The following is a 25,830-nucleotide window of genomic DNA, read 5'->3' as shown; positions in this document are numbered from 1 at the left end:
TCGAGAATTTCGATTGTGACAAAAATTCGACCGTTGATCTAAGATCATGCTTGCAATTGCGGGCGAATTGGGCCCATCTCCTATACAGATTCTCATTCAGGACGATCAGAACTTAATAAAAAAAAGGCTGCAGATCTTGAAGCTTCTAAGATTGGAGTAGTTACCATGAGATAAAACTTCAATCCCACATAAGGGAATCTCGTTTGTTTTCCGCTCTTTTCTTTTTTGGTGGGTCTTGGGGTTTGTGATTAAATACCATTTTGTCTATCTCTAATTAAATACCGTCTGTTATTATAAAGAGATTTTATATGACATTTTACCTTATGATTTTACCGTTATTAAATACCTTACACCATATAATTTATATATTGCGATTTTACCCCTGATTTGCTTATAACAGTAAGGGGCCGTTTGGGTGCGCCGATTTTAGGATCTTGGATTCCCTCAAAATCCTAGATAGGAGACGAGAGAAGGAGACCGTCCGCTTCGCTTCTCTTTAGAATCTTTGATTTTAAATAAGAAATCCAGGTTTTTGAAATCTCTCCCCAATCCAGAGATTTCTAAAACATGTTTTGAGGATCTCCTACTCTCTTGCTGACAGAAAAAAGGGCGAAAAATCAGCAAACAACAGCTAGTCTTCTTCTCGTCTCCCATCTACAATATTGAGGAAATCCAAGATTCTAAAAACGGTGTATACAAACAGCCCGTTTGGATATGCAGATTTAAGAATTCAGGTTTTCAATTTGAAAACCGTGTAAAAGAGGGTTCATGATCAAGCACCTGTATGCTACAAGTCTACAACCAAATTCCTGTAATTCTCCTTGCCGAACAAGGAAACTACTTTTACCTTTACTCTGTCTGGGGTGGTACGGAAACGGAATGCCTATCTCAAGAGCGATCAGCGACGTTAATCACAGTTTCTGAGTCACACAATGAGATGTCAAACCAGGGATTTAACTGTTAAACAAAACGGTGGGTTTCTAATTATAATGTCATGTAATCTCTGGCAGATTCAACAGTGAAAGCTAAAAGTTCTTGTAGCTTTGAAAGCTGAAAGTATTTCTACTCCTAAAATAATTTTAATAGACTTTTTACCTGCCCATGGAATTATAAAAAGCTAGAGAAGTAATTTTATTAACCTACAGAAACCCCTCGACAAAGTATCAGACTCGGAAAAAGCAACGATAGCTAAAAATTCTAAATCAAAAGGTTTTAGTCTTATTTATGATTCTTGTATTCCCTATGCATTCATTCCCAGTGACCTTAGATATATATCATCATTAATGACTAGTAACTTACGATAAGTAAATAACATGAAAAAAGCAAGTAGAATACAACATATGAATAACCTCTTGTCAGGCTTTAAGTAACAATGATTGTTAAATGGATATGAAATATAGGGTGAAAAACCTGAAATTGATAAATTACAGTGCAAGGCACTTAAAAATCACAACAAGAATGGTTCAGAATGGATGATGATAGTTAGTTGTTACTCTACAACGTCAGCAGCATCATCTTCCAAAGTTCCAGAAGAACCAGGCTGAAGAGATTGGGGAAATTTTGGGGGAAGAGTCATTAATGGATTATTATCATCGAGCTTCTGACATGCAAACCCCAATGCATATCCTAAGGCTCGAGCAACAGGGACTGCAACTGCATTCCCTACTTGTATGTACCTGATTGTAATTTTAAATAAAAGTAAATCAGTTAGCTGATATTAGAAATGAAGTAGTCGTTGTAAGCACTATGAATTTGATGAAATAGGGTTTCAGATAATAAGAAGCGAGGACAGCAAATAAGGGATTGCTTAACGAGAATAAAGAATGGCAGCATACATAATTGATGGTTGCCGTTAACTATACATAATTATGAAGTAGGATACTTAGAGAACTAAGTCCTCTATCTAACTATTGAAAGCTTAAAGGCCTTGATGGTTGCCGTTATCAAAGCAGCCCACAATGTATGCTTTACTGAGTTGATCTACCTCCCTCTGACTTTAATCATAGGCAAAAAGCTCTGATCTAAAATCTCTCGTAAATCCCTGAGAACATTCAATATACTTTGCTCATGTTTAGCGATAGCTGAAACCGCCAAGATCTAGAGCTGCTTCTCATTGCAAAACCTCTGTTGCAAAGTACCGGTATGCGTCTGAATATAGTACCAAGCATGACCTCCTCTCTATATCACACGGAACACGTATTTTCTATCCATCACCGAAATTTATCTAGACATTTCAGCTTTGCATGTGTTGAAGACAAAAGCATAGTGATTTCCATTGGTTCAAACGAGGGGAGGCTAACTTTACTTTTCCAAGCACCAAGGAAATGTGATCTTTCACAAAGGTTTAAACGAATCCTTTTTGTGCCTCTCCTTACTGTAATCCATATGCTACTCAATACTTATATATGCATATCACACCAAACTTTCCTTAGAACCAGAATAAAATACATCTTCTACCCATCCTTAACAAGATTGTAAGAAAACTAATGCACTATATGTTACATTCTTTCAGGTATTAAGTGTTTTTAGTTTAGGGCCTAGGGCCCAAGAATGAATCTGCGAACTAAGTCTGCGTTCTGATGAGATTGGGTTAGTTGCCTGGTTACAAGAACGGAAGGTGTTAGGCACCATTCTCGCCCGGTTAAAAACAGGTCCTTATATTTGAGAACTTCATTGATTTAAACACTAGCTAAAAGGAGTTAAAGTGTTTATTGAAGTGATTTATTCAAAGGAACCTAATGTTTTATTGAAGTATTTTCGCCGTTCACAGTTTATACTCATGCGGGCCAGGAGTTTCAGTCCTAAATGCCTAGCGAAGGTGCCTAATCCCTAGCATGGGTCTTATGTATCTAAATGTAGTTGACAGAGCCTAAGAATTGGATGTTCTGGATACTTGGAAGCTAGTGAAAGCTAATCCCTATATACCTAGAATGTTACAATCATTTAAAGATATCCTTATGGAGCCCGGTGGCCTGTCTACGAGATCTCATGATCACATAATATCACTCAAACAAGGGAGTGATATGGTGTGTGTAAAGCCTTATAGATATCCCGACTCCAGAAAAGTGAGATCGTGAGGCTGGTGGATGACATGTTGGCTATAAGGGTCATTTGGCCAAGCCATAGTCCATATTATTGGCCTGTGTTGCTTGTGAATCGCTAAGATTGGAATGTCTACTAGGTTACTAGCTGTTATTGTACTTATATGTGCAAATCAAGGTGTTATGGTAACAATCTAGGTACATGTTTTTCTCCTAGGAACCCCCACTACATGGGTGAGTCTGGCAGCTAAACCACCAAGAGCTTCAAAAATACAGTTTCATCTTGTTTAGCACATCGTATTGTCAAATTTAGAATTGAAGGCAAGTAAAAAGGAAATAAAGTGATATATGAACAAAAGTGAGCATTTTACTGCCATAGAGAAACATATCACCTTTCTTTAACAGGCCCAAAAAGCTTGTAATAGTCGGGAAACCCCTGCAATCTTGCATTCTCACGAATTGAAAGAACTCTATCCTGTTCTGGATGCAGAATTCTCTACAAAAGAAATTCCGATATTAAAAATAATTATACTATACAAACTAGGAAATTGACTATACCAATCAAATAAATACAATATACCTGATTATGAGGTTCTGGCCTAGTCACTACAGTTGGCACGGTTTGATCCCACCATAGACGACCAAAAGGCCTACATCAAATACAGCAAGTATAAGAGAACAGCACAATAGATGGAGGCATAAGACCATAACAAAACAATCATCTTAAAATGATCAACACTTACTTTTTGGACTTCCCTTTAACGAAAGACATTGCATAATCGGGGACCTATAGAAAAAACAAATGAGTCTACTAAAAGTAATCAAGAGAGGCATCACATAACATTAACTACTATTAAAACACTACCAATGGTTTTCCAGAGGGTAATAACACCCGTTCCACTGTTTTGTCCCATTCAACAATTTTATTAGGACCCACCAAAACACCCGGCAAATCCCTGAAGTTGGCACCCTAAGATGAACAATAAACAAAACTTAATACAGAAGAATATTTAAGATTGTACTAAATCAAAGAAAAAACTTTCTTGTAACTTGGTAGGAAACATTTGAGTACTAAGAACCTTTTTCTTGGGAATCTGACACACTCGTAGATAATCATCTTCATTACATTGATAAGGTCGATGGTCAAAAAGTTTGGGCCTTTGCGAGGTATTTTGCGCAGTAGTGGTGGAATCTGCCGACTCTACAAGTTGCAAAAGGTGTATATAATCAACAAAAGGACCTCAATACCCACAATAAGCAAAGTGTAAGGTCGTTGCACGAGTTGCATACTTGGCGGTTGAGGATAAAATATGCAGATTGGAAAGGTTATAAGGAACATCAATGCTTAAAGAAGCCATAAATAACCAAACCCATTCAATTGCTGAGACAATAACTTCTTCTCTTTACGTGGGTTTATGATATAAACTCATTCAAAAGAAAAGGTTCAGTACGATTTGATGTCAGGATATTCCTTAATAAGGTTCTATATATCATGATGTCGTGAGAATGCCATAGTTCTCCAACAGTTTAGTGCATATTATGCATTTTCTATTAGCGCACTAGATATGCATGTCAAAAAACACATGCAGGGACACAAATATATAACTACATATATTACAAACAGTTTTATAGATGCTCATACGTTATTAGTTTATGAACAACTTAATCAAATTACATATTGATATAGAGTATGAAGTATTGTCGGGTAGACATTGTGAGTTCTGACAAATAATTGATGCATCAAGAGATAGAAAAGTTTTACGATTTTTATGTCAAATGAGAGATGAATATCCCAAAACATGCTAAGAATTCGCAGTAATATTGGGTGTTGTTTAAATGTAAGGAAAATAGTGATTGGAAATTCTTTTCGGTCGAAAATGGAATTTCTCAGCATTTAGTAAACTCATTATCCAGGGATATTTTTTTCCAAAATCAAACCTAATTGGGCCCTAGAATTATTTTGGATTAAAAGCCGTACACACTCACACACAATTGTGACAAAAGGAGGGAATTTGTAGAGAGGTCCAAATCTTTTTACTCTCTTTTGTTTTCTATAACTGCAGTCTTTCAACTAAAATGGAGGTTGTCCCAAAACACCGTAGTTTGCCTTACAAATGTGCAAACATCAAGTTATCTTGCAAAAATTTTAGGTTTTGTATCTTGCAAAAATTTTAGGCTATACTAACACTCATCGAAAAAAAATTCATGAATTATCAGCTTACCATGTAGTGAAAGAGGCATAGGGAGAGGGAGATAAGGAGAGAATTGAGAGGGCATGAGTGAGGAGACAATCTGATGTGGCAGAAAAATAAGATAAAATAAAACTATATTTTTAATTGAGATTTTCGTTTCCCTATTGTTCACCACTTATCACCCTCTTTGTCTCCCACCCACATTGCTACTCTCCCACGACTTGATAAACCAATATTATCAAAAAAAAAAAACTTGTATGACTAGCAAACATGGCCTTAATGAAGGTCAAAAGCAATGAAATAATATAAACGTGTTGGGATGATAAGAAAATAAACTTGCATATGCAAGTTACTTCAAATAGCTACATTCCAAACTTGAAACGTAAGCCAAGTTCTAACGAAAACAAACCGATCAGGTGCTTTATCGTAATTAGTGTAGCAGAAAATATCAAAAATGGTCCAAGGAAGTCAACCATAAATAAGAAAACATGTCAATATACCTGCAAATGCAAGCAACATGGCCATGTTTACATTACAAAGATACCCAAAGTAGCAAAAATGATTTTGGTTTATGTCAATGGATAAGTAACTTACCAGGTTTGATTGATCGTATATATCGTTGGAATTCTGTTTTTGCACGTATGCCATATGGCATTTCATCTCGAGTCTCATCGTTTTCAACCTTAAAATATCAAACTAAGTATCTTAATGCACTCTGGACCATTCTGTTTTTGCACGTCTATAAAACCCTTACTAATCAAACTTTATTAAGCAAAGTTTAATTCTCATACCGGTGGAAGATCTGAAATTGCATCCCCGAGAGTTAGAGCATTTTCCAAATTGAGAGGCTCGCCTTCATTATAACCAACTAGGTTGCGCTGCATTGATTGCAAAATTCATTAAACACACAACATTTATCTAGGCATAGTAAACTTTTGTAATCCATAATTTTCAGGTTGGTTCAGCCTATTGTCATGGGTTTTAAAAATGTTCTAGCCAAACAAATATTGATTCCATCAAAGCATTCATATGGGTATTCATAGTCGCAAATTTTCCTTTCGAGGTAGTTTTTCTGTTGGCCATCTAAATAACCAGTTTGGGATTTGAACTTAAGATATGTGCCCATAAAAAGTACATCAACTCAATGGATACTTCCACAGATCATATGGATATGTGACGCCCTTAGTGAAACGTTATTATTAGATTAGTATGCGATTCAAATAAGTTTTAATTGATATTCTTTTGCCATCAAGAATATCCAGGCTAATGTACCTGGGACCATGGTAGCTAATAAAATAGCAATACTCAATTATTTTATTGAAGATTCAACCTCTTTCATCTCAAAAACATAATTAAACACTTTTTGAATCATACACAAAACAAAAAATTCAATCTTTAAGACATAAATTACAATCATTCATACCTCAAATTCTTGAGGAACGCCACCATGTTGATGAGCATGATGAGTAGGCAGTGGATACTGAGGCAATTTCTACAAAAGTGAAACATATCATCAATAAAAAATCTTTGCACAACTTAAAATTCCTTTCCTGAAAACATACCTCTGTTGGAAGGGCACCCCATAAAAAGGCCCGCATACGAAATTGTGGAAGACCATACCAGCCCGCTGCCATCATTCCCAACCTTGCTTGATAGTTCATGTAAACAAGCCTACTTAAAGCATATCTCCCCAAATAACCACCAGCAAACTTCAAAATATCAACTACATTCTCCATCAAAACATATTTTGGTTTTAGATAGTCAACGATGTCCATAAAAACAACCATTTGTTTATTCTTTTCGTCTTCCAATGGTTTCAAATAATTTCTAAAACGATTAAATCCACTTATGCCTTGGCAGGGAGGTCCTCCACATATAACATCAACATCACCCTAAAAAAACAAAAAATAGCACTGAGATCCATCTTGGCAGAAGAAATTTGATAGAACTAACGGTGTCAAAAAACAATATAGCTGACTAATTATATTACATTACTTAAAATGTGATAGGAAAAAATCACTTACACATAGAGGCAAGATCTTCTTTCTGTACCCATTTCTCACAAAATCCATTATTCTTTCTTGACATTTGCTGGTACATAAATGGCAAATAGTAAGAGAATATAAAAAATGCCGGAAAAAAAAAAAAACTTGTGTAATACGGTGTCTTTAATTCTATTAGTAATTTAAAGAAGGGGATCGATCAACCCCCAAAGAATCAAGTTGGGTCTACGTGGGGTCATGTCGATGGCATCGACATGGTGTAATAACAAATGACATTCATTAGAGAGGGGGGCTGGGGGTACCAGCCTGAAAAAAAACATACAGAAACGTTACACACTGTTTGATTTTAATTATTAAGAATTATGGTGGAATTTTTAATATTTTCCAGGAGGTGATTTCAATAGGTTTTGTTAGAAAGCCTAATTTGAGAAGTCAAACAATTGAAAAATTGCAAAATTTTTGAATTACCCAGATTTGTAGTCACCAAGATGGAAAGGGATGAATCGCTAGAGTTTGTCCAAGTATGTTTCACGTTTATGTGGTTTCCTTTTTTAAGCAATAAAGCTATAGTTATTTATTATAACTAATTCTAAGAAAACCCATAAGTAGTTTACGTTTGTATGGGCTGTATGCATAAAATATGTTATAATTTGGAAAATTTATTGATCAAGAAACATTTCTTTTGGTCTAAGATTAATAACTTCTACAGGGAGAAAAGGTCTTACTTTATTCGAAAAGTTGGAAGTTAAATTCGAGTAGTTTTGTGAGTTCAAAAGTTGTTGTCGGCTGTGTTTCTAAGCCAGTTTACACAATGTGTTTTCTGCAATCTTTGCACAAATTTTATCTGGTGTGTGTATATGTACATATACACACGCATGTACATAGGTGCATATCTGGATATACACATATGTGCACAGACATTACATGTACTCAAGAAGAGAATATAGATAAAGAGCCTACCTTAAACCATCAACAGGTTCCCAAGTATCTTCACTGGGACCGTATCCCTTCCAGCGAACCTAAATTAAACCCATAAATTACAAGAAAAAACGGTGGTCAAGGGTATGCTAAATTTAGCTAATGAAACTTTGGGCAATTCACATGTAGGCATGTGGGCATGCATGCACATTAAACGAATAAAGCAAAGTGGAAATAAAATTAATAAGCAGTTAGATGTTGGCTAGAAGCAAGGCTTGTAAATTGAAGAAAAGGACCAAGCTAGATTCCTAACAAACATGACAATACCTTGAACATAAGACCACGTTTGTTTATTTTATTGGGATCTCCATAACAAATTCCAACAAGCTTTCCCACTTCAAACTCCCCACTCAGAACCTTATTGTCAACATCACATTCTTCATCATCTTCCTCTAGTGTTGTACATTCCGATACAGAGAAACGTTCACAAAGGCTTTTCCATTCTTTTAGCAATGCCAGAAAGTCACCTGCCTCTTCATTCCTGACCTACAAACCGTTTACAATTAACATTATTATACAATGTTTAAGGCACAGTGGAAAAGATTAGTACCTGTATAATGAAAAGGTCAAAAGCATCCATATATACCTGAGTTTCTGGGTGATTAAGTTGTAGACTTTTGCAGGCATATTCATTTAGATCAACAGCCCACCTCTGAAAAGAACCAAAAGACAATATATGCTAATCAATTACACATAAAGGCAAAAAATATCCAATGAGATACAAGTCAACCAGGGAACTTACTGTAACAAGGTTTACATTAGAGAGCTTTGCTCCAAGACATAAACCTGTTGACATACCACCACACCCAGAATACAAATCCAACAAAGTCATCTCCGACTTTTGCGACTTCGGGGGTGAGGAAGAACCCTCGGAATCAGACTTTGTTTCACTATTCACACCATCAAGAACCGAATCATTGGAAATTGCAGAGGAAGTCTCATTGCCTGCTCTTGCATTTACATACAGACATATAAGCTCCATCAGTACTAATCAAATCGACAAACATTTTTCTTAGGAATATCAACAGATAATTTCAAACTTTTTATGTTAATTGGGATAACATACGGAAATTGTTGCAGAGATAAGAATAATTAAAAGGGATTTGCTATCGTCCATCGCAAAAGGCATTTCGCAGATGGTCAGTTGCATGTAAGAGCTCACTTTTCTGCAGGATGTGTCTTCATTCACTGTGGCTGCTCTGACATGCAACAGACCATCTGCGAAATGCCTTTGGCGATGGACGCTAGCAAATTCCTACTTAAAATATAAAAAAGAAAAAACATAAAGAATTTCTGGATTTAATATAAAAATGACAATATGCAACAAAAGAAAGACATGTATTTCTTGAAATAAATTCAATGTATCACGAAATTATCAAAATAATATTGTTTCTAAAAAATATGGTGATTAACTGAAATTATCGCCGTAAGTGCCACTAAGGTACTGCCCATAGCAGCATCTGTGAATTTTTTTAACTAATAAAGACACACACACACACACACACACACACACACAGATACCTCAATCATACATGGTTTTAATAGTTTAGGAAAGGAGAATATTACAAACATGGTATCAGTAGTTCAGGTAAGGAGAATATTACAAACATGGTATCAGTAGTTCAGGTATGGAAACAATTACCAGCTGGTAAGTTGACAAATGTGGAATAAGGGATTGAATAGGCCATATCATAGTAAAAGTCACAGTTTGGAATTGTGCTCCCTTTTGCCTCCAAATCAACCTAGCATGCAGTTGCGATTAGAAAACTAAAAATAACATGCTGGAATGGAACAGTTATAGCAATTTGACATCAAAGGGTTTCAACAGAAAATACGACTTGTACAGCAAGAACCTATACATTGAGAAGCCAAAGTGGACATACATTAGGAGCTATTTGTACAATATTGATTTTTGAAATGATACACTCGAGCAGATTGGCATCTTTGAGATCAGAAAAGAAAACTCTTCTCTGGTCATGAAAAGCAGCGTGATTTTTTATAACCTGAAAACATCAAACATTAGAAAATTACAACTCTGTTAAAGTATAAAAGATAAATAACGCCTTTCTCCAACAGCTTAAGCTTTAGGAGAAGTTGGTAAGTTAACATGGTATCAGAGCCAAAGGTCTCGAGTTCAAACCTCCCGGATAGCAAAAATCCACATGCAATGGTCGGCCCAAAGTGGGACCACATGTGCCGCGTGTTTGCCAAGTGGGCCACACGTGCGGGGGAGTGTTAAAGTATAAAAGATAAATGACACCTTTCTCCAACAGCTTAAGCTTTTGGAAAAGTTGGTAAGTTAACAAACTCAATGCAAGGAATGGAGTGATAAGAAAGAACAAGGAAAAATATAATCTATCTTACAGTATCTTCGGCTTTAAAGAACCATCGTGCCGTAAAATATGGTTTGCGGTCAGTAGCTTCAAAGAATTCTACTATCCTACCAATGTAATCAGGCTGCCCTTCTTCGGCCTGAGAAAAACAATTATGAGAATGTGACTAAATTACCATTGATATTACAAGTTTTGTGATTGATAATTTGAAGCATGTAAAGAATAAGTACAAATGAATTCATAGGCAGTATTTGGCATCTATTGACAAATTGGGCATCATATCGCAGTATTCATGTGACTTATTATTAAACACTTCCATGTAAATACAAAATAGTATTCAATTTGAAAAAATAAATTATCAAAGAGATCGCACATTTCTTAGATTTATTGAGTGTGTTTCCGTGAAAGGATATATTATGAAAGCAATATATAAGCTTTCTAATAAGCAATACGAGTAACTCAAACATGTAGTGCTATAATGATGAAAAATTCTAGAAGAAGAGAAACAAATTTCGATCAAAACCGACACAAAACGACCAAAAATTTTCTATTTCCATCCTTACTGACATGCTTATTAAAACCGAAACGGATAGTGAAACAAAAACTGTAGGGGTACCATTGCCATACTATGCTTCTATATGTTACATATAAATTATATCTAGATAAAATAAATGTTAACTGTGGTGTACATTTTTAATGGTAATATATTCTATTAGAAGCGGGAAAACCCGCAGCCAAGAAGATCAAATACAAGGAATCTCCAGCAAGGACATGATGACTGCCTATCCTAGCTGGTCAAAGATACATTGATGGCAAGAGCCATTTCAGGGAGGCCAAAAATTAAAAATCTCAAGATTCACCTTCGATACCCCTTTCTCTAGCCATGCGGTCAGCATCCCTATCGGCGGACCTCTTCACGTAATGGATGGAGATCGCCGACATTTCTATTTTATCCTGGATTTGATCAATCCATGGGCCAAACCTCCAAGGGATGAGGAGACTGCCCTTCAGCCATTTTATTACATTGACAGAGTCTCCCTCAACAATTACTTTCTCAATCCCTGAAGAACAGCCCTTACCTCCACCTCATTTAAGTCCTCCATGCCTATTGGACCTGAAAAAGCCCACAAAGTATTGCCAAATTCATCTTTTAAGACTTCTCATATCCCTGTAGGACCTGGGTTCCCCAAACTTGATCTGTCAAAGTTTAGTTTTAAAAAACATGGATCCAGAGGCTTCCACTTTTGGGAATGGGCCAGAGTTATCTGTGAACTATAGCATACCTACCTCCAACCAACCCATAAATTGCGAACTGAAACAAATCTAAAAAGGAGGCAGAATCTTAGCCCAAGATATGGTAAGGGACACAATTTTGCAGAATAGCTAGTGGGGCCTTTTACAAAGGCCTCTGAAAACTGTTGCTTTTCTTTCTTTCCATAATTGTGGTGTACATGTTACATATAAATATCTATGCGAATGAGAGGTGAAATGTGATACATATTGAATTATCGGACATCCACAACAACGCATGTCACTATGTGTTCAATGTTGTTACCATTAGTACTTCTTGAAGTTTTATCTATAATGTTCATTGCTTGCATGTATTTCCATATGTTTCTGCAATTTTAGAAGATTTCTTTCAGAATTTCCAACCAAAACCAAAATGTTTATGTGCCCATGCCAACCAAATCAGAAATTTAAAACCTTGCCTAGAAGGCATTGTACTTGATAAATGTATTCTGATTTTACCAAAGAGATCCCTCCAACAAAGATCTCTCCAACTAACCTTACTCAAACAAATAGAAGAAATTATTGGAATAAAGCTGCATATACAACAAATTGATTTTAGATTGATCAACAACCAATACTAATGGATATTTGTTTTTAACTTCTATCTGGTCCTTCCACTTTTTTGAACACAAGCTTACAAAACACTTTATCTCCCATAGGTAGGATGAATAACATTTCAGGACTTCCATATGCTTGAAAATGAAACAATTGATTGATCTAAAATGAAATAGCTAAAGCATTGATTAATTACAAATAACCACATATGAAAGCTTCATTAATGTGTTAGAATCATGTGCATGTTGTCGTGACGAAAGAAACTATAAGTTATTTATATAAAAGGAGGGTATATCTCCAATAATTTGAGCTAATTAAATGAGACAATTGATATTTTTTGAGCAATAGGATGAATAACATTTCAGGACTTCCATATGCTTGAACATGAAACAATTGATTGATCTAAAATGAAATGGCTCAAGCATTGATTAATTACAAATAACCACATATGAAAGCTTAATTAATGTGTTAGAATCATGTGCATGTTGTCGTGACGAAAGAAACTATAAGTTATTTTTATAAAAGGAGGGTATATCTCCAATAATTTGAGCTAATTATATGAATACATTCTTTACATTTCATACACATTATGTAGTTGCCCCTATCTCAACCGAAAGGCTTGCAGTTCATCAAGAATCAAATAACTCTCAAAAATATCAACCTAAAAATTTCTTTTCTGCCTTTTCCATCACTAAATTGGAGATAACTTTTATTTTGGCAACTAGAGATTTCAAATCACTCTTACAATTCAAATGAAACTGGATCATGTGAGTGTTAGATGTCTATATATAAATGTGTGTATGTATGTATGTACATATAGAGAGAGGGGGGATAATCATAACCTATGATTTGTAGGACTGTCAATCGGGCCGAGCCTGGGCGGGCCTAGGGTTCCCAAGCTCGGCTCATTTGTTTTGAGGCGGGCTTCGGGCCGAGTTCGGGCCTAAGGAAATAGAAAATATAATTTACCCAAACGCGTCCCAAATTTTACATCGGGCTTCGGGCCGAATTCGGGCTTAACCATTTTAAAAAATATATATCTAATTAAAACTATTAGGTAAATACAGATGAGTTTTACACACAAAAAATAACTGCAAGGATTTATTATACTAACAAAAGTTGATACATCTATAATCAATGCTACTTACAAGATTTCTTGAAATCATATTCCAAAATAGTTGTCCTACACTACTACTGTCCTATTCCAAAATAGTGGTACTACTGTTCATTGCTATCATACATGGTAATGCATTCTTTGTTGAAAGGATGAGTTAATGATTATGGAGTTTGGACAGAGGACATCAATTGGGAATTATGGGATGGACTTGTTCTTGCACCACCTAGGTGTTCACTGGTGCTAGGACAACCATATATCTTCTTTTTTTACAGTGGACAACTGTATATCTTGAAGTATAGACATTTTTATGCCATGATCTTGATGCATATATATATATATATATATATATATATATATAGAGAGAGAGAGAGAGACATTGCATAACACAATATGGACGGTAAAAAAATTATATAATCTATAACTTAGGACGGGCCGGGCCGGGCTTATAACGGGCTGGACAATGGTGTGCCCAAGCTCAGCCCGATTTAGACTTCGGGCCTTAAACATCAACCAAACCCAGCTTGGCTTGTTCCCATTTTAACTTTGGGCGGGCTTTGAACTGGCCGAACAGGCGGGCTTCGGGCTTGCCCATCCCAATTGATAGTCCTAATGATTTGTGGACACGGACACGGTGTCGCTTGTCGACACGGACACGGAGTGTCGGACACGGCGAACCCCTAAAATTTAGAAACGGAGACACGGCTAAAATAGAAAGTATATATATGATACAACAACAAATATTAGTTAAAGAAGAGCTAAAAAGAGTTTATAATAAAAGAAGAGTTAATGTCTGTTGTTAAAATCTTGCGGTTTACGATTTGAATCTTACAATTCAAATCGATTCGTGAGTTGAACGATTCAAATCGAACGAAGAATCTTTTTTCTAAAATTCTTACAATTCGACCTTGAATCCTGCGATTTTTACGATTTTTACGATTCTTTTTACGATTTTTACGATTCTGTATGTTTTGGATTTTGAGAACTGATTGTGATTTCAAATGAAAATCATTTCAAAATGCTTGTTTATTGCTGACATTTCTTTGTATGATGATTATTATATATTTGAGTATCTACTTTGTTTACTGTTGTGATAAATCATATAATGATACATGATTTATTATATGATGAATATAGTTTGTGGTTTGTTTAGTAATTTATTGTGTGATGAATATGGTTTGTGCTTTGGATTACTAATCATGGAATTTTATATTTAATTTAATAGTTTCAATTGGAAAATAGATAATTACTCATTTTATTCTTATTTTTTACCTTTTTATATTTTTTTAATATTTTTTCTCATCTATATATAAATCTGAAAAAATCTTACGATTTACGATTTGATTCCAATTTTCACAACCTTGGAGTTAATAAAAGAGGTAAACACAATATGCAATAATAAAATAGAATGTCACACTTGAGACAGCACAAAAATGTGTCCACGCAGCCAAATTAAGTCTAACACTAATAGCAGTACATTTAAAAGTGTACAAAGGAGTGTCGACACGGGTGTACACGTGTGTCGTGTCGGACACGGCAGGACACATTGGATACGGCAAGAAACGTGTGTCGGCAATAAATTCAAAGTGTCAGGTAAATCAAATATCATAACAAACAACAACAATGATTATTCAATACAATGCCTCTTGAAGAATATTCTACAAATTAATAAGCCTAATACTAAATAATAACTTGGGAATTTGGGTGTGTATACTGTATTGGACATTAGAAAGTAACAACAATAATTGCTCACTACAATGCCTCTTTACTAATATTCTACAAATTAATAAGCCAAATACTAAACAATAACTTAGCAATTTGGGTGTGTGTATTGTATAAGACATTAGAAAGTACTTTTTTGTGTGTATTAGACATTAGAAACTACCATATCTATAGCCAATGTAAAACACTCTTCTTTTGGTATAGATATTAAGATAAGAAATGATTATGGTATGTTCAATTAAATAAATCTTTAATAAGGTTTTTTTGTTAGAGTAAGGAAAAATGATCACCAATATAGATCCCAGTATTGTTTTGGAAGTCTTAGAATTTACTACTCGAATCAAATCTTTTGATTTTGATTTGAATCTCGTGATTGAACCATAATTGGTATGAATATTGGAATTCTTTATTGAATCATATGATTCGATCGTAAATCATATGATTCAGTGGATTTTTCCTAGTTAAGTTCTGTGTGTATAAAATAGGGCTTTCTTTTGATAGAAGCCTTCAAAAACTCATCTGTGGACATAGGAAGAGTTCGAACGCATCCAACCAATTGGAACCAGTCAAGCACAATGCAGGTGCATGAGGTATCCACACATCTCAGAGCAAGATCACTATAAAGAAGATAACATCCGCGACTTACTAGTCTGTTATAATTTATACTTGTCATATGATCTATGAGACTTTGAGTATTGATGTGATCTTGTGTTAAAATTGATGGATTTGGATGAAAAATGAATAATTGATTATTTTATAATTCTTTAATTGCTTTATGATTTTTTATATTTTTTTTATTCATACATAAATATATGGGATTTGCTAGGAAATTTAGAGGAAAGCCATTTCTAAGCTGGCTTTCGCATGTGAGAACAGCCACCTCAGATGAATTAAATGAATAAGACAAAATCTGCCAAAAAAATCAACCTGTGTGGCCGTTCTCACATGCAAAAGCGAGCTGAAAATGCCTAGCAAATTATGTGAGTGATGTTTTACATAGTAAACATGTAGATGCAGTTGTTTCATAAATTGGAACAGAATAAATAGGTAATTAATACATCCTAATAGCTAACAAATCTATATTCACTGAAAATATTAATTACTAAAGGTGCTACTGTAATAATATTAAGATTTGTGAGTGAATTTTTGGGGTAGAGACTCAGTGAGAACTTTTACAATGGAATATGCGAAGTTATTATCATTGTAAGATCAAAGTCATAAAAACAAGCCCATGTTATTCGCCACAGTTGGAAAAAATGACAAATCGAGTAACAATCCACATCATAATCTTCATCAAATTGTGATCATGCAAGTTTTTAATGCAGGAGTTCCACACCAGACTTGTCACAGAGGAAGCTATATCATGTGAAACACTGCTTCCCATTAACAACCCTGATAGACTATGTATGGCACAAGTGTACAAAATCCATACCATGCCCCCATATCAGGCAACCCTGTTTTTCTAGTTATAAGATGTCCAGCAATCAATTGAATCTCTTTTTTGATCTGTTAAAATATAAATGATTAAATAAAACCAACTCTAACAGCTTAAGCTTTTGGAGGAATTGGTTGTTTCACATGGTATCAGAGCTATTGCCTCCCGGCAGGTCCTGGTTTCAAAACCCAACAACTCTTTGATATTACAAATCCACAAGTATGGCCAACCCAAAACAGGAGCCACATGTGCCATGTGTACGGCCAACCCAAAAGCAAAGAGGGGCCCACACGTGAGGGGGAGTGTTGTGTTATAAATGATTAAATAACACCAACTCTAACAGCTTAAGCTTTTGAAGAATTGGTTGTTTCACACGATCCTCTCTCTTTCCTGTGAGCCATACATTTGTATTCACATAAGTCCTCTGATTAGTGTTTTAGGATCGACTGATAAGTACATTCTGGGATACGACGCCACATCTACATTTGGTCATGACCTAGATCCCTCAGATATTTGTGGACTAAGTACATTGGTAAGGTTCTACAACCGGAAAAACTGTCGATCACATCTTCCTCCATTGGCCAAGTATCTGTTGAGCAAAATTCTTAATAGATTTGGAATATTATGGGTCTTCCCATCTAAACTTTCAAAGCTCTTAGAAGGATGGGTTTTGGCTACATGGCAGAGGAACGGTAAGATTTTGTGGAATCTGATCTTGTTAGCGGTAATTTTATTTTATGAAAAAGAGAGGAATTCGAGGGTGTTTACACTTTACAGGCTTTGTGACATCCGCGCATTTTCTTTTGATAAATGACGGTCATTGCTCTTGCAATCGCTTGGGCCAGAGCCTTGCCTACTTTCTGATTTGTTTCAACTCATGAACTCTGGCAAGAATGATCAACAGTTTGTGTGTAATAGTAGGAACGCAAGGTCCGTTATTGCTCTAGTGTGGGAGCCTCCTAACAGCTCCAGTATAGGAAATACTGGACCGGTGGGGATAGACAGCATCCTAAGAGATGATGATGGCAATATTATACTGGCTTTTTCGGTCCCTGTTGGGGTCAAGATTGCTGAGACAAATCATAGTGAAGGGCGATTCGGCGATTCCTTTAAATGTGATAAAGTGGTTAATGGATGTTGAGCAAACTATCTAAAACAATCTCGAAACAAAAACAAACTGTGGGGCTGGAAGTAAAACAAAAACCATTTTCAGGTTGGCAAAAAATAAAAATCCCCACAAATCATAAGGACGCTGAGCAATGCAGAGTCTACTAAAATTACATTTAAAAAATGGAATGCAGGACGAATTCGAAGTAAAAGACTTAATAAACTTAAATACTGACTCACTTTAACATATACATCGTCATATAGGTTATAAATGCAACCATCAATTTCTGCTTTCGAATAATGACATCGCGCTTTCAAATCCGTATCCCCATTATCAACGCTGAAACAAACATCGAAAAAATAAAGCAAGAAAGATAAGCAAGAGATAATAAAGGAAGCATAAATGGCAAAGATTAATAAATGACAGAAAATGAAAAAGAATAAGGAAATATTTTTGACAAATACTCACCTTTTGTTGTTAAGAGGACGAGAACTATTTTCCCCGGAATCCTGAACAAATGTGATAAATAAAAGGCACGGCTAAGAACTCCTCTAAAAAAACAAAAACAAAAAATCAATAAAATTAACAGTAAAAATACACACATTGTATCTCTGAGGCCACCGTTTACGTGCTTCTTTTTCTGGAATAATCGACTCTCTAATAAACCGCTCTCCGGTTAAATGACCCTCACAATCCACCGATGTTTTCTTTGTTTTCTTAATAGAAAGAGAGATCGAACCTATTTCAGCTTCGGAGTCTATTTTTTTTACTTTTTTCGAACCAGCTTTTGAATCCATTTTCGCTTTTTTGGAAGAAGGAGCTTCTGATTCGATTCCCTCGCTGCATTTTTGCTTTTTTGTTGATGCATTTTCACCTTCCAAATCAACATTAATGGGGATACCAACAGATCCGTTGCCATTTTCTGAAGTTTTTGAAACCCTCGTGATCCTCCGGAGGCGATTTTCTGAAGACATTGCGAAGGAGGAGGGTTAGGGTTTAGGGTTTTGGGAGGAGATAATGAAGGAGAGCATAGAAGGTATGAGATAAGAACGGGGAAGTTTTAAATGAAGTGGGAAAGTGAAGTGAGCGGGAAACGAATTTTTCGGATTATAAAAGCGGATTTAACTTTTCACTTCAGGTCCGGGTACCGTTGTGGCAAGTTGTATCTAAAGGGAAGGTAGAGTTAATGAAAGAATCCTCCCAAGGATTTGGTACAATGTATGCAAATTGGTACGGTTTATTTTATTTTTAAAGAGGAATTCTAAACTGAAGGGCGCCCTTACAAAAGAGGGATGAAAGGGCGCCCCCATTGGTCTGCATTAAATGAGATGAAAAGTTAATGAACATTTAGTGCACTTTGGTAATTTTGCAAGCAACCAATGTGGGTGCCCTTTTATCCTTTTCTTTGCAAGGGCGTCCTTCAGTTTAGAACTCCTCTTATTTTTTAGTTATAAATTTATGACGAATAAAAATAATTTTTTGGTGAAAATGTGTTATTGAAATATAATTAAGTTTGAGGACCAAAAAAATGAAACAATGTGACTTATGTATTTTGTGGCTAATGTATGGACTTCTTACCATTGTTTCTAGGGGAATGCTAAACTTAAGGGTTGCAAAAACGTAGCTCGAACCAATAGGGGCCCTTGGAGCTGTTTCTTACAAGGGCGCCCTTCAGTCTGTCATTCCTCAAGTTTATGATTAAAAAATTAGGTATGATAGATTTACAAGGGACAAATGAGGTTGACGATTATAGTTATAATCGACTCCCCATGTTTCTATCTCTCTCCTCTTTCTCTCTCTAACCTAGAGGAGAGAGAAAGACACATGGGGAGTCGATTTATCAATTTGGGGAGTCGATTTATCACTCTCCTGAGAATAATTCTTATCTCTTTAATAGAATTTTATCATAAAGTTTCATAATTCTTATCTCTTTAAAAAAAATTATAAGAAAGTCCTTGTAAACCTTTTGTTTTTATAAGAACTAGTAACTAACTCACTCAGTAACTCCCTCCTTTTAGTTTAATATTGAAAATACCTTTTACGTAAGAGGAATGACAGAATGAAGGGCACCTTGCAAAAACCAGTTACAAGAGCGTCCCCACTGGTCCTTGGCAACAAAGTTGTCAAAGTTAGTGCATCTTACTAATTAAGTCCAGCAGAATAATCAGATTAGTCTTCCGTTTGTCATTTCCTACCTTTTAGCTTAGTTTGTTTTAGTTTGAATAAGTCATGTTATTTCCTGTTATGTTTTTGTGAGGTGTCACTCAAAGAGAAATATGTGAGATTGTGGTTAGGTTGTTAGCTTAATTTCAGCAATGTGCAGAGTTGACTTTAGGAGTAACTTTCGTTGGATCAGTTGTAATTCTCTCTTATATATGTATTCAGCTTTCTAGCTAGTGCTTAAAGAAGAAGAAAATAAAAATAAAGGAGTTCTTCTTTCAGTATTTGTATATGTGCCTGTTCCAGTGTGAGTTAAGTAACTACTCTGTATTTATTCAATTGTGAGTGTGACAGAGATTCATATTCTGCAGATTATATCCCTCCTTTTATTCATTTTTTAACATGGTATCAGAGCTGCGTTGAAGCACTAGCTTTGCTTGGTGTCTAGGGATATTGTTATTGCAGATCAGGTGTTTGTTGCTTGGTCACTTAGAGTCTTGGTTGTTGAGATGGACTTCAACGGTTGTGGAAGTAGTTCTACTCGGTATGGTGTTGAAAAACTAGTAGGCACGAATTACAATTATTGGCGATTGTGCATGGAAGCTTACCTTCAAGGTCAGGACTTATGGGATCTAGTTTCCGGTGTTGAATCGGTGACTCCAGATGACACTCCGGAAAATGCCGAACCACGACGGAAGTGGAATATCAAGTGAGGGAAAGCTCTCTTTGCACTAAGGACATCTATCAGCAAGGAGTATATTGATCACATTCGTGATGTTGATTCACCAAGAAAAGTCTGGGAAACTCTTGAGAAGCTGTTCACCAAAAAGAACACAGCCAGGCTACAATTGCTTGAGAATGAGCTTGCTATGCTAAATCAAGAAGGTATGTCAATTTCAGATTATTTCTTACAAGTTAAGACTATTTGTTCTGAAATTTCAGAACTGGACGTGGATGAACCGATTAGTGAAGCACGGTTGCGGATGTATCTTATCCGTGGCCTAAGGAAGGAGTACGCGCCATTTGTAACCTCTGTGCAAGGGTGGGCTAGTCAACCTTCTGTTGAAGAATTAGAGAATTTGCTTTCCAACCAAGAAGCCTTGGCTAAGCAAATGTCTCTAAAACCAGTTTCTGAAGACAATGATGTTCTCTTTTCAGAGGAGAAGTTTAATAAAGTGAAGCACTTCTTAAAGGCAGCAGTTGTTAGCAAAAGTGAAGCACGAAACTCATCTCAAGAGAAGGATAATGACAGTAAATGGAGGCATGTGAGGTGCTACAGATGTGGATATCTAGGTCATATCAAAAGAAACTGTCGGGCGAAGCTTGTAGATGAGAACGTGAACATGGCGTCCGAGCATGAAGCTTCTGATCAACCAAATTGGGAGCAGTGCTTCTCAACTGTAGTGGGTGAAAATCATACTAAAGTGAGTGTTGCATCATGTCAAAATGAAGCATCTATGGTCTCTATCAATTACGAGAATGAGTGGATCATCGACTCTGGTTGCTCACATCATGGGTCTCTATTTTCAGAGCTGCATCAACATCATGGGGATCGAGCAATTGTCACGGCAGATAATTATGTGCATCCTATGGAGAAAGAAGGCAAGGTGAATATGAAGGTTGATGGTTTAAAGAATGATGATATTGTTTTGAACAATGTCTATCACGTGCCAGGATTGAAGAAGAATCTGATTTCGGTCTCTCAAATAACAGACTCTGGAAAATATGTGTTATTTGGTCCCGAAGACGTGAAAATTCTAGATAATGTGAAGAACGTGGCTGCTGATGTTCTTCTTGTCGGAGAGAAGAGAGATTCCTTGTTTGTTATGTCTGCCGTTGAAGCCTATGTAGAGAAAACAAGCAGAAATGATAGTGCAACAATTTGGCATGGAAGATTGGGCCATGTGGGTTATCAAATGCTGCAACAAATTTCCTTGAAGAAGTTGGTTGATGGGGTTCCAGTCATAAAGGAAGTTCGGAAAGGTGTGGTTTGCCAAGGCAGCCAATACGGCAAATCTCATGTTCTTCCTTTCAAGAGATCATCGAATCACAGAAAGGAGCCATTTGAATTGGTTCATGCAGATCTGATGGGACCAACCAAGACACCAAGTTATAGTGGTTTTCGGTACATGATGATCGTCGTGGATGATTTTTCGAGACACTCGTGGGTGTACTTCTTGAAGGAGAAAAGTGAGGCCTTTTCGAAGTTTCAAGAGTTTGAAAACACTGTTAAAAGGGGATTTGGCTTGAAGATCAGATACTTGAGGACAGATAATGGAGGGGAATTCATGTCAGATGAATTTTTTCAATATTGTGACGCTGAAAGAATAAACCGACAGATGACTTGTCCAAAAACTCCACAGCAAAATGGAGTTGTGGAAAGAAAATTAGCACACCTTTCAGAAGTGAGCTTATGTTGGTTACATGAGAAGAATCTCCATCGAGAGTTGTGGGCTGAAGCAATGCGATGTGCATGTCATGTTATCAACCGTCTTCCTCCATGGTTAGGTACTAAATCACCTTTTGAATTATTACACAATGTAAAGCCTGATGTAAGCTATTTTCGTGTATTTGGTTCTATATGTTATGTTCATGTTCCAAAAAGTGATAGAACTAAATTAGATCCCAAAGCGAAGAAATGCTTGTTTATAGGCTATGATTCAAACAGAAAAGGATGGAGGTGCATGGATCCAGAAACAAAAAGTGTACCACATCACGAAATGTCATGTTTGATGAGGTGTCTTTGTACTACAACCCACCAAATGTGGTCACTAAAGTTGTTAGTAGTGATCTGAAGCTATCTAAAAGAATTGATGATTCAACAAAAGGGGAGCTGTCGTCTGAGAATGATGAATGCTCCACTCACCAAGATGATTTCACAGCAAGGGGGAGTTTTGAATCCACAAAATGCGGGCTGAACTCTACAAATCCTGACATAAATAATGAAGTAAGGAGTGTTGCGAGAAGATCAGCTAGAGAGAAGAGGCAGCCTGGTTATTTAAAAGACTACAAGGTTCAGCTGAATCAAACTTCGGTTAGTTCGTGCTTCTTTTTAGGAGCAGTTGATAGCATCGAGCCATCATGCTATGATGAAGCAGAAGGCATTCCAGCGTGGGAGGCAGCTATGCAAGAGGAAATTACTGCTCTTCGCAAAAATGACACTTGGGAGCTCGTTCCGAAACCAAAAGATGTAGAGCCAGTAACTTGTAAATGGATTTACAAGTTGAAAAAAAAGGTAGATGGTACAATTGACAGATTTAAGGCTCGTTTGGTAGGTCGTGATTTTTCGCAGCAATATGGGTTGGATTATGAGGAGACCTTCAGCCTCGTTGCAAAAATGGTAACCGTAAGAACCATAATTTCCTTGGCAGCATACAAAGGCTGGAAATTATGGCAGCTCGATGTAAAGAATGCGTTCCTTTATGGTGAGTTAGATCGCAAAGTATTCAAGATGCAGCCACAAGGATTTGTTTCTCAGCAGTCCCCTCATTATGTTTGTCGGCTCAAGAAGGCATTATATGGATTAAAGCAGGCTCCACGTGCGTGGTATGGTAAGATTGCTCAATATCTTATTTTTTGTGGCTTTAAAGTTTCTGATTCAGATTCTAGCATGTTTGTTAAGTTAGAATCAAGGATGCGTGTCGTGGTTTTGTTGTATGTGGATGACATGATCATCACCGGAGACGATAATGCTGGAATTTCACATTTATGGGATGATTTATCAATCCGTTTTGAGATGAAAAATCTAGGTGAAATTGGTTGCTTTCTTGGTTTGGAGGTTCAGAAACTAGAAGATGGATACTTTGTATCTCAGAAGGGTTATGCTGAAAGTTTACTGGAGCGTTTTGGCATGGGGGAGTCAAAACCAATGTCCGATGGAGCCAAATAAGAAATTGAAGAAGGATGTTGGGAAGTTATTGAAAGATGGCAGAAAATTCCGACAGCTTGTGGGTAGTTTGATCTACTTAACCATCACAAGACCGGATATCGCGTACTCAGTTGGAGTTGTTTCTCAATTTATGGACAAGCCTCAGATTCCCCATTTGGATGCAGCGAAGAGGATTTTGCGCTATGTAAAAGGGACTATGGAATATGGCCTGCACTATAACAAGAGTGACAACTTTCTTCTGAGCGGCTTTGTCGATGCAGATTGGGCAGGTGATGTGAACGGTCGACGATCAACTACTGGATACTGTTTTGGTACAGGTTCAGCTGTGATTTCATGGTGTAGTAAAAAGCAACAGACTGTTGCTCTTTCCAGCACTGAGGCAGAGTATGTTGCAGCGACAATGGCTACCCAAGAGTGCGTTTGGCTGAAGTGGCTGATTGGTGACATTTATGCTAAAGTCGATTACACTGTTCCTGTTTGGTGTGACAATGAAAGTGCAATAAAGCTCGCAGAAAATCCAGTATTTTACGCTCGCACGAAACACATTGAAGTTCACCATCACTTTGTGAGAGAAAAAGTGCTTGAACAGGTAATTGCTTTAGAAAGTGTGCGAACCGGAGACCAAGTGGCAGATATTTGTACTAAGGCCCTGTCAAAAGCAATGTTCGAGATAGAGCATGGTCCTCGTGGAGGGGGACTTGATAGGGTGGCAATTAAGGGAGCATGAAAATCCCTTGAAAAACAAGGAAAAAACCCAAAATGTGAAGTAGCATATTTTTTTTCACTGATTTTAGGGATTTTTAATGGGGTCATTCACTGTAAGAATGCACTAAGGGGGAGTGTCAAAGTTAGTGCATCTTACTAATTAAGTCCAGCAGACTAATCAGATTAGTCTTCCGTTTGTCATTTCCTACCTTTTAGCTTAGTTTGTTTTAGTTTGAATAAGTCATGTTATTTCCTGTTATGTTTTTGTGAGGTGTCACTCAGAGAGAAATATGTGAGATTGTGGTTAGGTTGTTAGCTTAATTTCAGCAATGTGCAGAGTTGACTTTAGGAGTAACTTTCGTTGGATCAGTTGTAATTCTCTCTTATATAAGTATTCAACTTTCTAGCTAGTGCTTAAAGAAGAAGAAAATAAAAATAAAGGAGTTCTTCTTTCAGTATTTGTACGTGTGCCTGTTCCAGTGTGAGTTAAGTAACTACTTTGTATTTGTTCAATTGTGAGTGTGACAGAGATTCATATTATGTAGATTATATCCCTCATTTTATTCATTTTTTTAACAAAAGTGGCACCGAAAAATTGGAAATAGCGTTGACCAAAAAGACCAATAAATGCACTTTTATGCCAAAGACCAATTGGAGTGCCCTTGTAACCATTTTTTTTGGAAGGGTGCCCTTCATTCTATCATCCCACTAAATAAGTTTTATTAATAAAATAAATAAAGAGTTTAGAAATTGTTGAAGAATTCTTCAATGGGATAATTTCTTTTGTCCCCCTCTCCCCCTCAAAAAAAAAATACAATTCGAGAGCAGCCACATAGGCTCGGATTTTGTCATATTCATTTAATTCAATTGAGGTGGTTGCTCTCTCATGCAACAGTACGTCTATCCACGAAATGCCTTCTGCGATGGTCCCTAGCAAATCCCATATGATTAATAATTATTGATTAGAGAATAATTTTTAATGTAGGGATTAATTTAAAGTTTGGTACGTGTGAATCTCTTATAAATAGCTGAGAGATGCTAGAAGACGGGAACGTGTTTTTTTAGGGTCTAACTCATGGCAGGTGCACAATTAGAAAATAAAGAAAGCTAGGTAGGCAGAAATTTGCGTGGAAATTACGGGAAAACCCCTACTACTGCCGGCTTAAATGGCTTATGAGGAAAATACAAAAACAGTAGTCCTCTAGTCACCGATTCAACATGTATGTACATATCGATTTTCCGGCGGATGGCCAAAAGACCGTTCTTAGAAGTTTGATCGAACTTGCTATGAATTTGAGGCGATGT

General features: G+C 36.5%; 1 protein-coding gene across 1 annotated transcript; it reads right to left on the bottom strand.

The window, feature by feature from the left end:
* Positions 1-1,256: 1,256 nt before the first annotated feature.
* Positions 1,257-18,888, bottom strand: LOC143877871 (DNA (cytosine-5)-methyltransferase CMT3-like). Its single transcript, XM_077380166.1, has 21 exons — positions 18,374-18,888; positions 18,240-18,280; positions 18,011-18,110; positions 10,579-10,686; positions 10,098-10,217; positions 9,857-9,956; positions 8,957-9,159; positions 8,801-8,866; positions 8,482-8,700; positions 8,197-8,255; positions 7,258-7,324; positions 6,796-7,125; positions 6,657-6,725; positions 6,025-6,111; positions 5,828-5,915; positions 4,121-4,242; positions 3,907-4,011; positions 3,785-3,828; positions 3,622-3,691; positions 3,434-3,537; positions 1,257-1,676 (listed from the first exon to the last, which is right to left on the bottom strand). Exons 1-21 carry the CDS (start codon positions 18,743-18,745, stop codon positions 1,490-1,492), a joined length of 2,661 nt encoding a protein of 886 aa, XP_077236281.1. The 5' UTR covers positions 18,746-18,888; the 3' UTR covers positions 1,257-1,489.
* Between the last annotated feature and the right edge of the window lie 6,942 nt (positions 18,889-25,830).

This window comes from Tasmannia lanceolata, unplaced genomic scaffold (assembly GCF_043159265.1).
Source record: "Tasmannia lanceolata isolate RefF3 unplaced genomic scaffold, GAP_Taslan_0.1 ptg000005l, whole genome shotgun sequence".
Taxonomy (NCBI): Eukaryota; Viridiplantae; Streptophyta; class Magnoliopsida; order Canellales; family Winteraceae; genus Tasmannia; species Tasmannia lanceolata.
The sequence above is the reverse complement of the archived record's forward strand: the minus strand, read 5'-3'. Positions and strand labels throughout refer to the sequence as shown.

Excerpts from the sequence above, each read along its gene's own strand:
- LOC143877871 (XM_077380166.1), bottom strand. The coding sequence starts at position 18,745 with ATGTCTTCAGAAAATCGCCTCCGGAGGATCACGAGGGTTTCAAAAACT. Across the intron at positions 8,701-8,800 it reads TTAATCACCCAGAAACTCAG|GTCAGGAATGAAGAGGCAGG; the intron begins GTATATATGGAT and ends AACGGTTTGTAG. Across the intron at positions 5,916-6,024 it reads CAATTTCAGATCTTCCACCG|GTTGAAAACGATGAGACTCG; the intron begins GTATGAGAATTA and ends TGATATTTTAAG.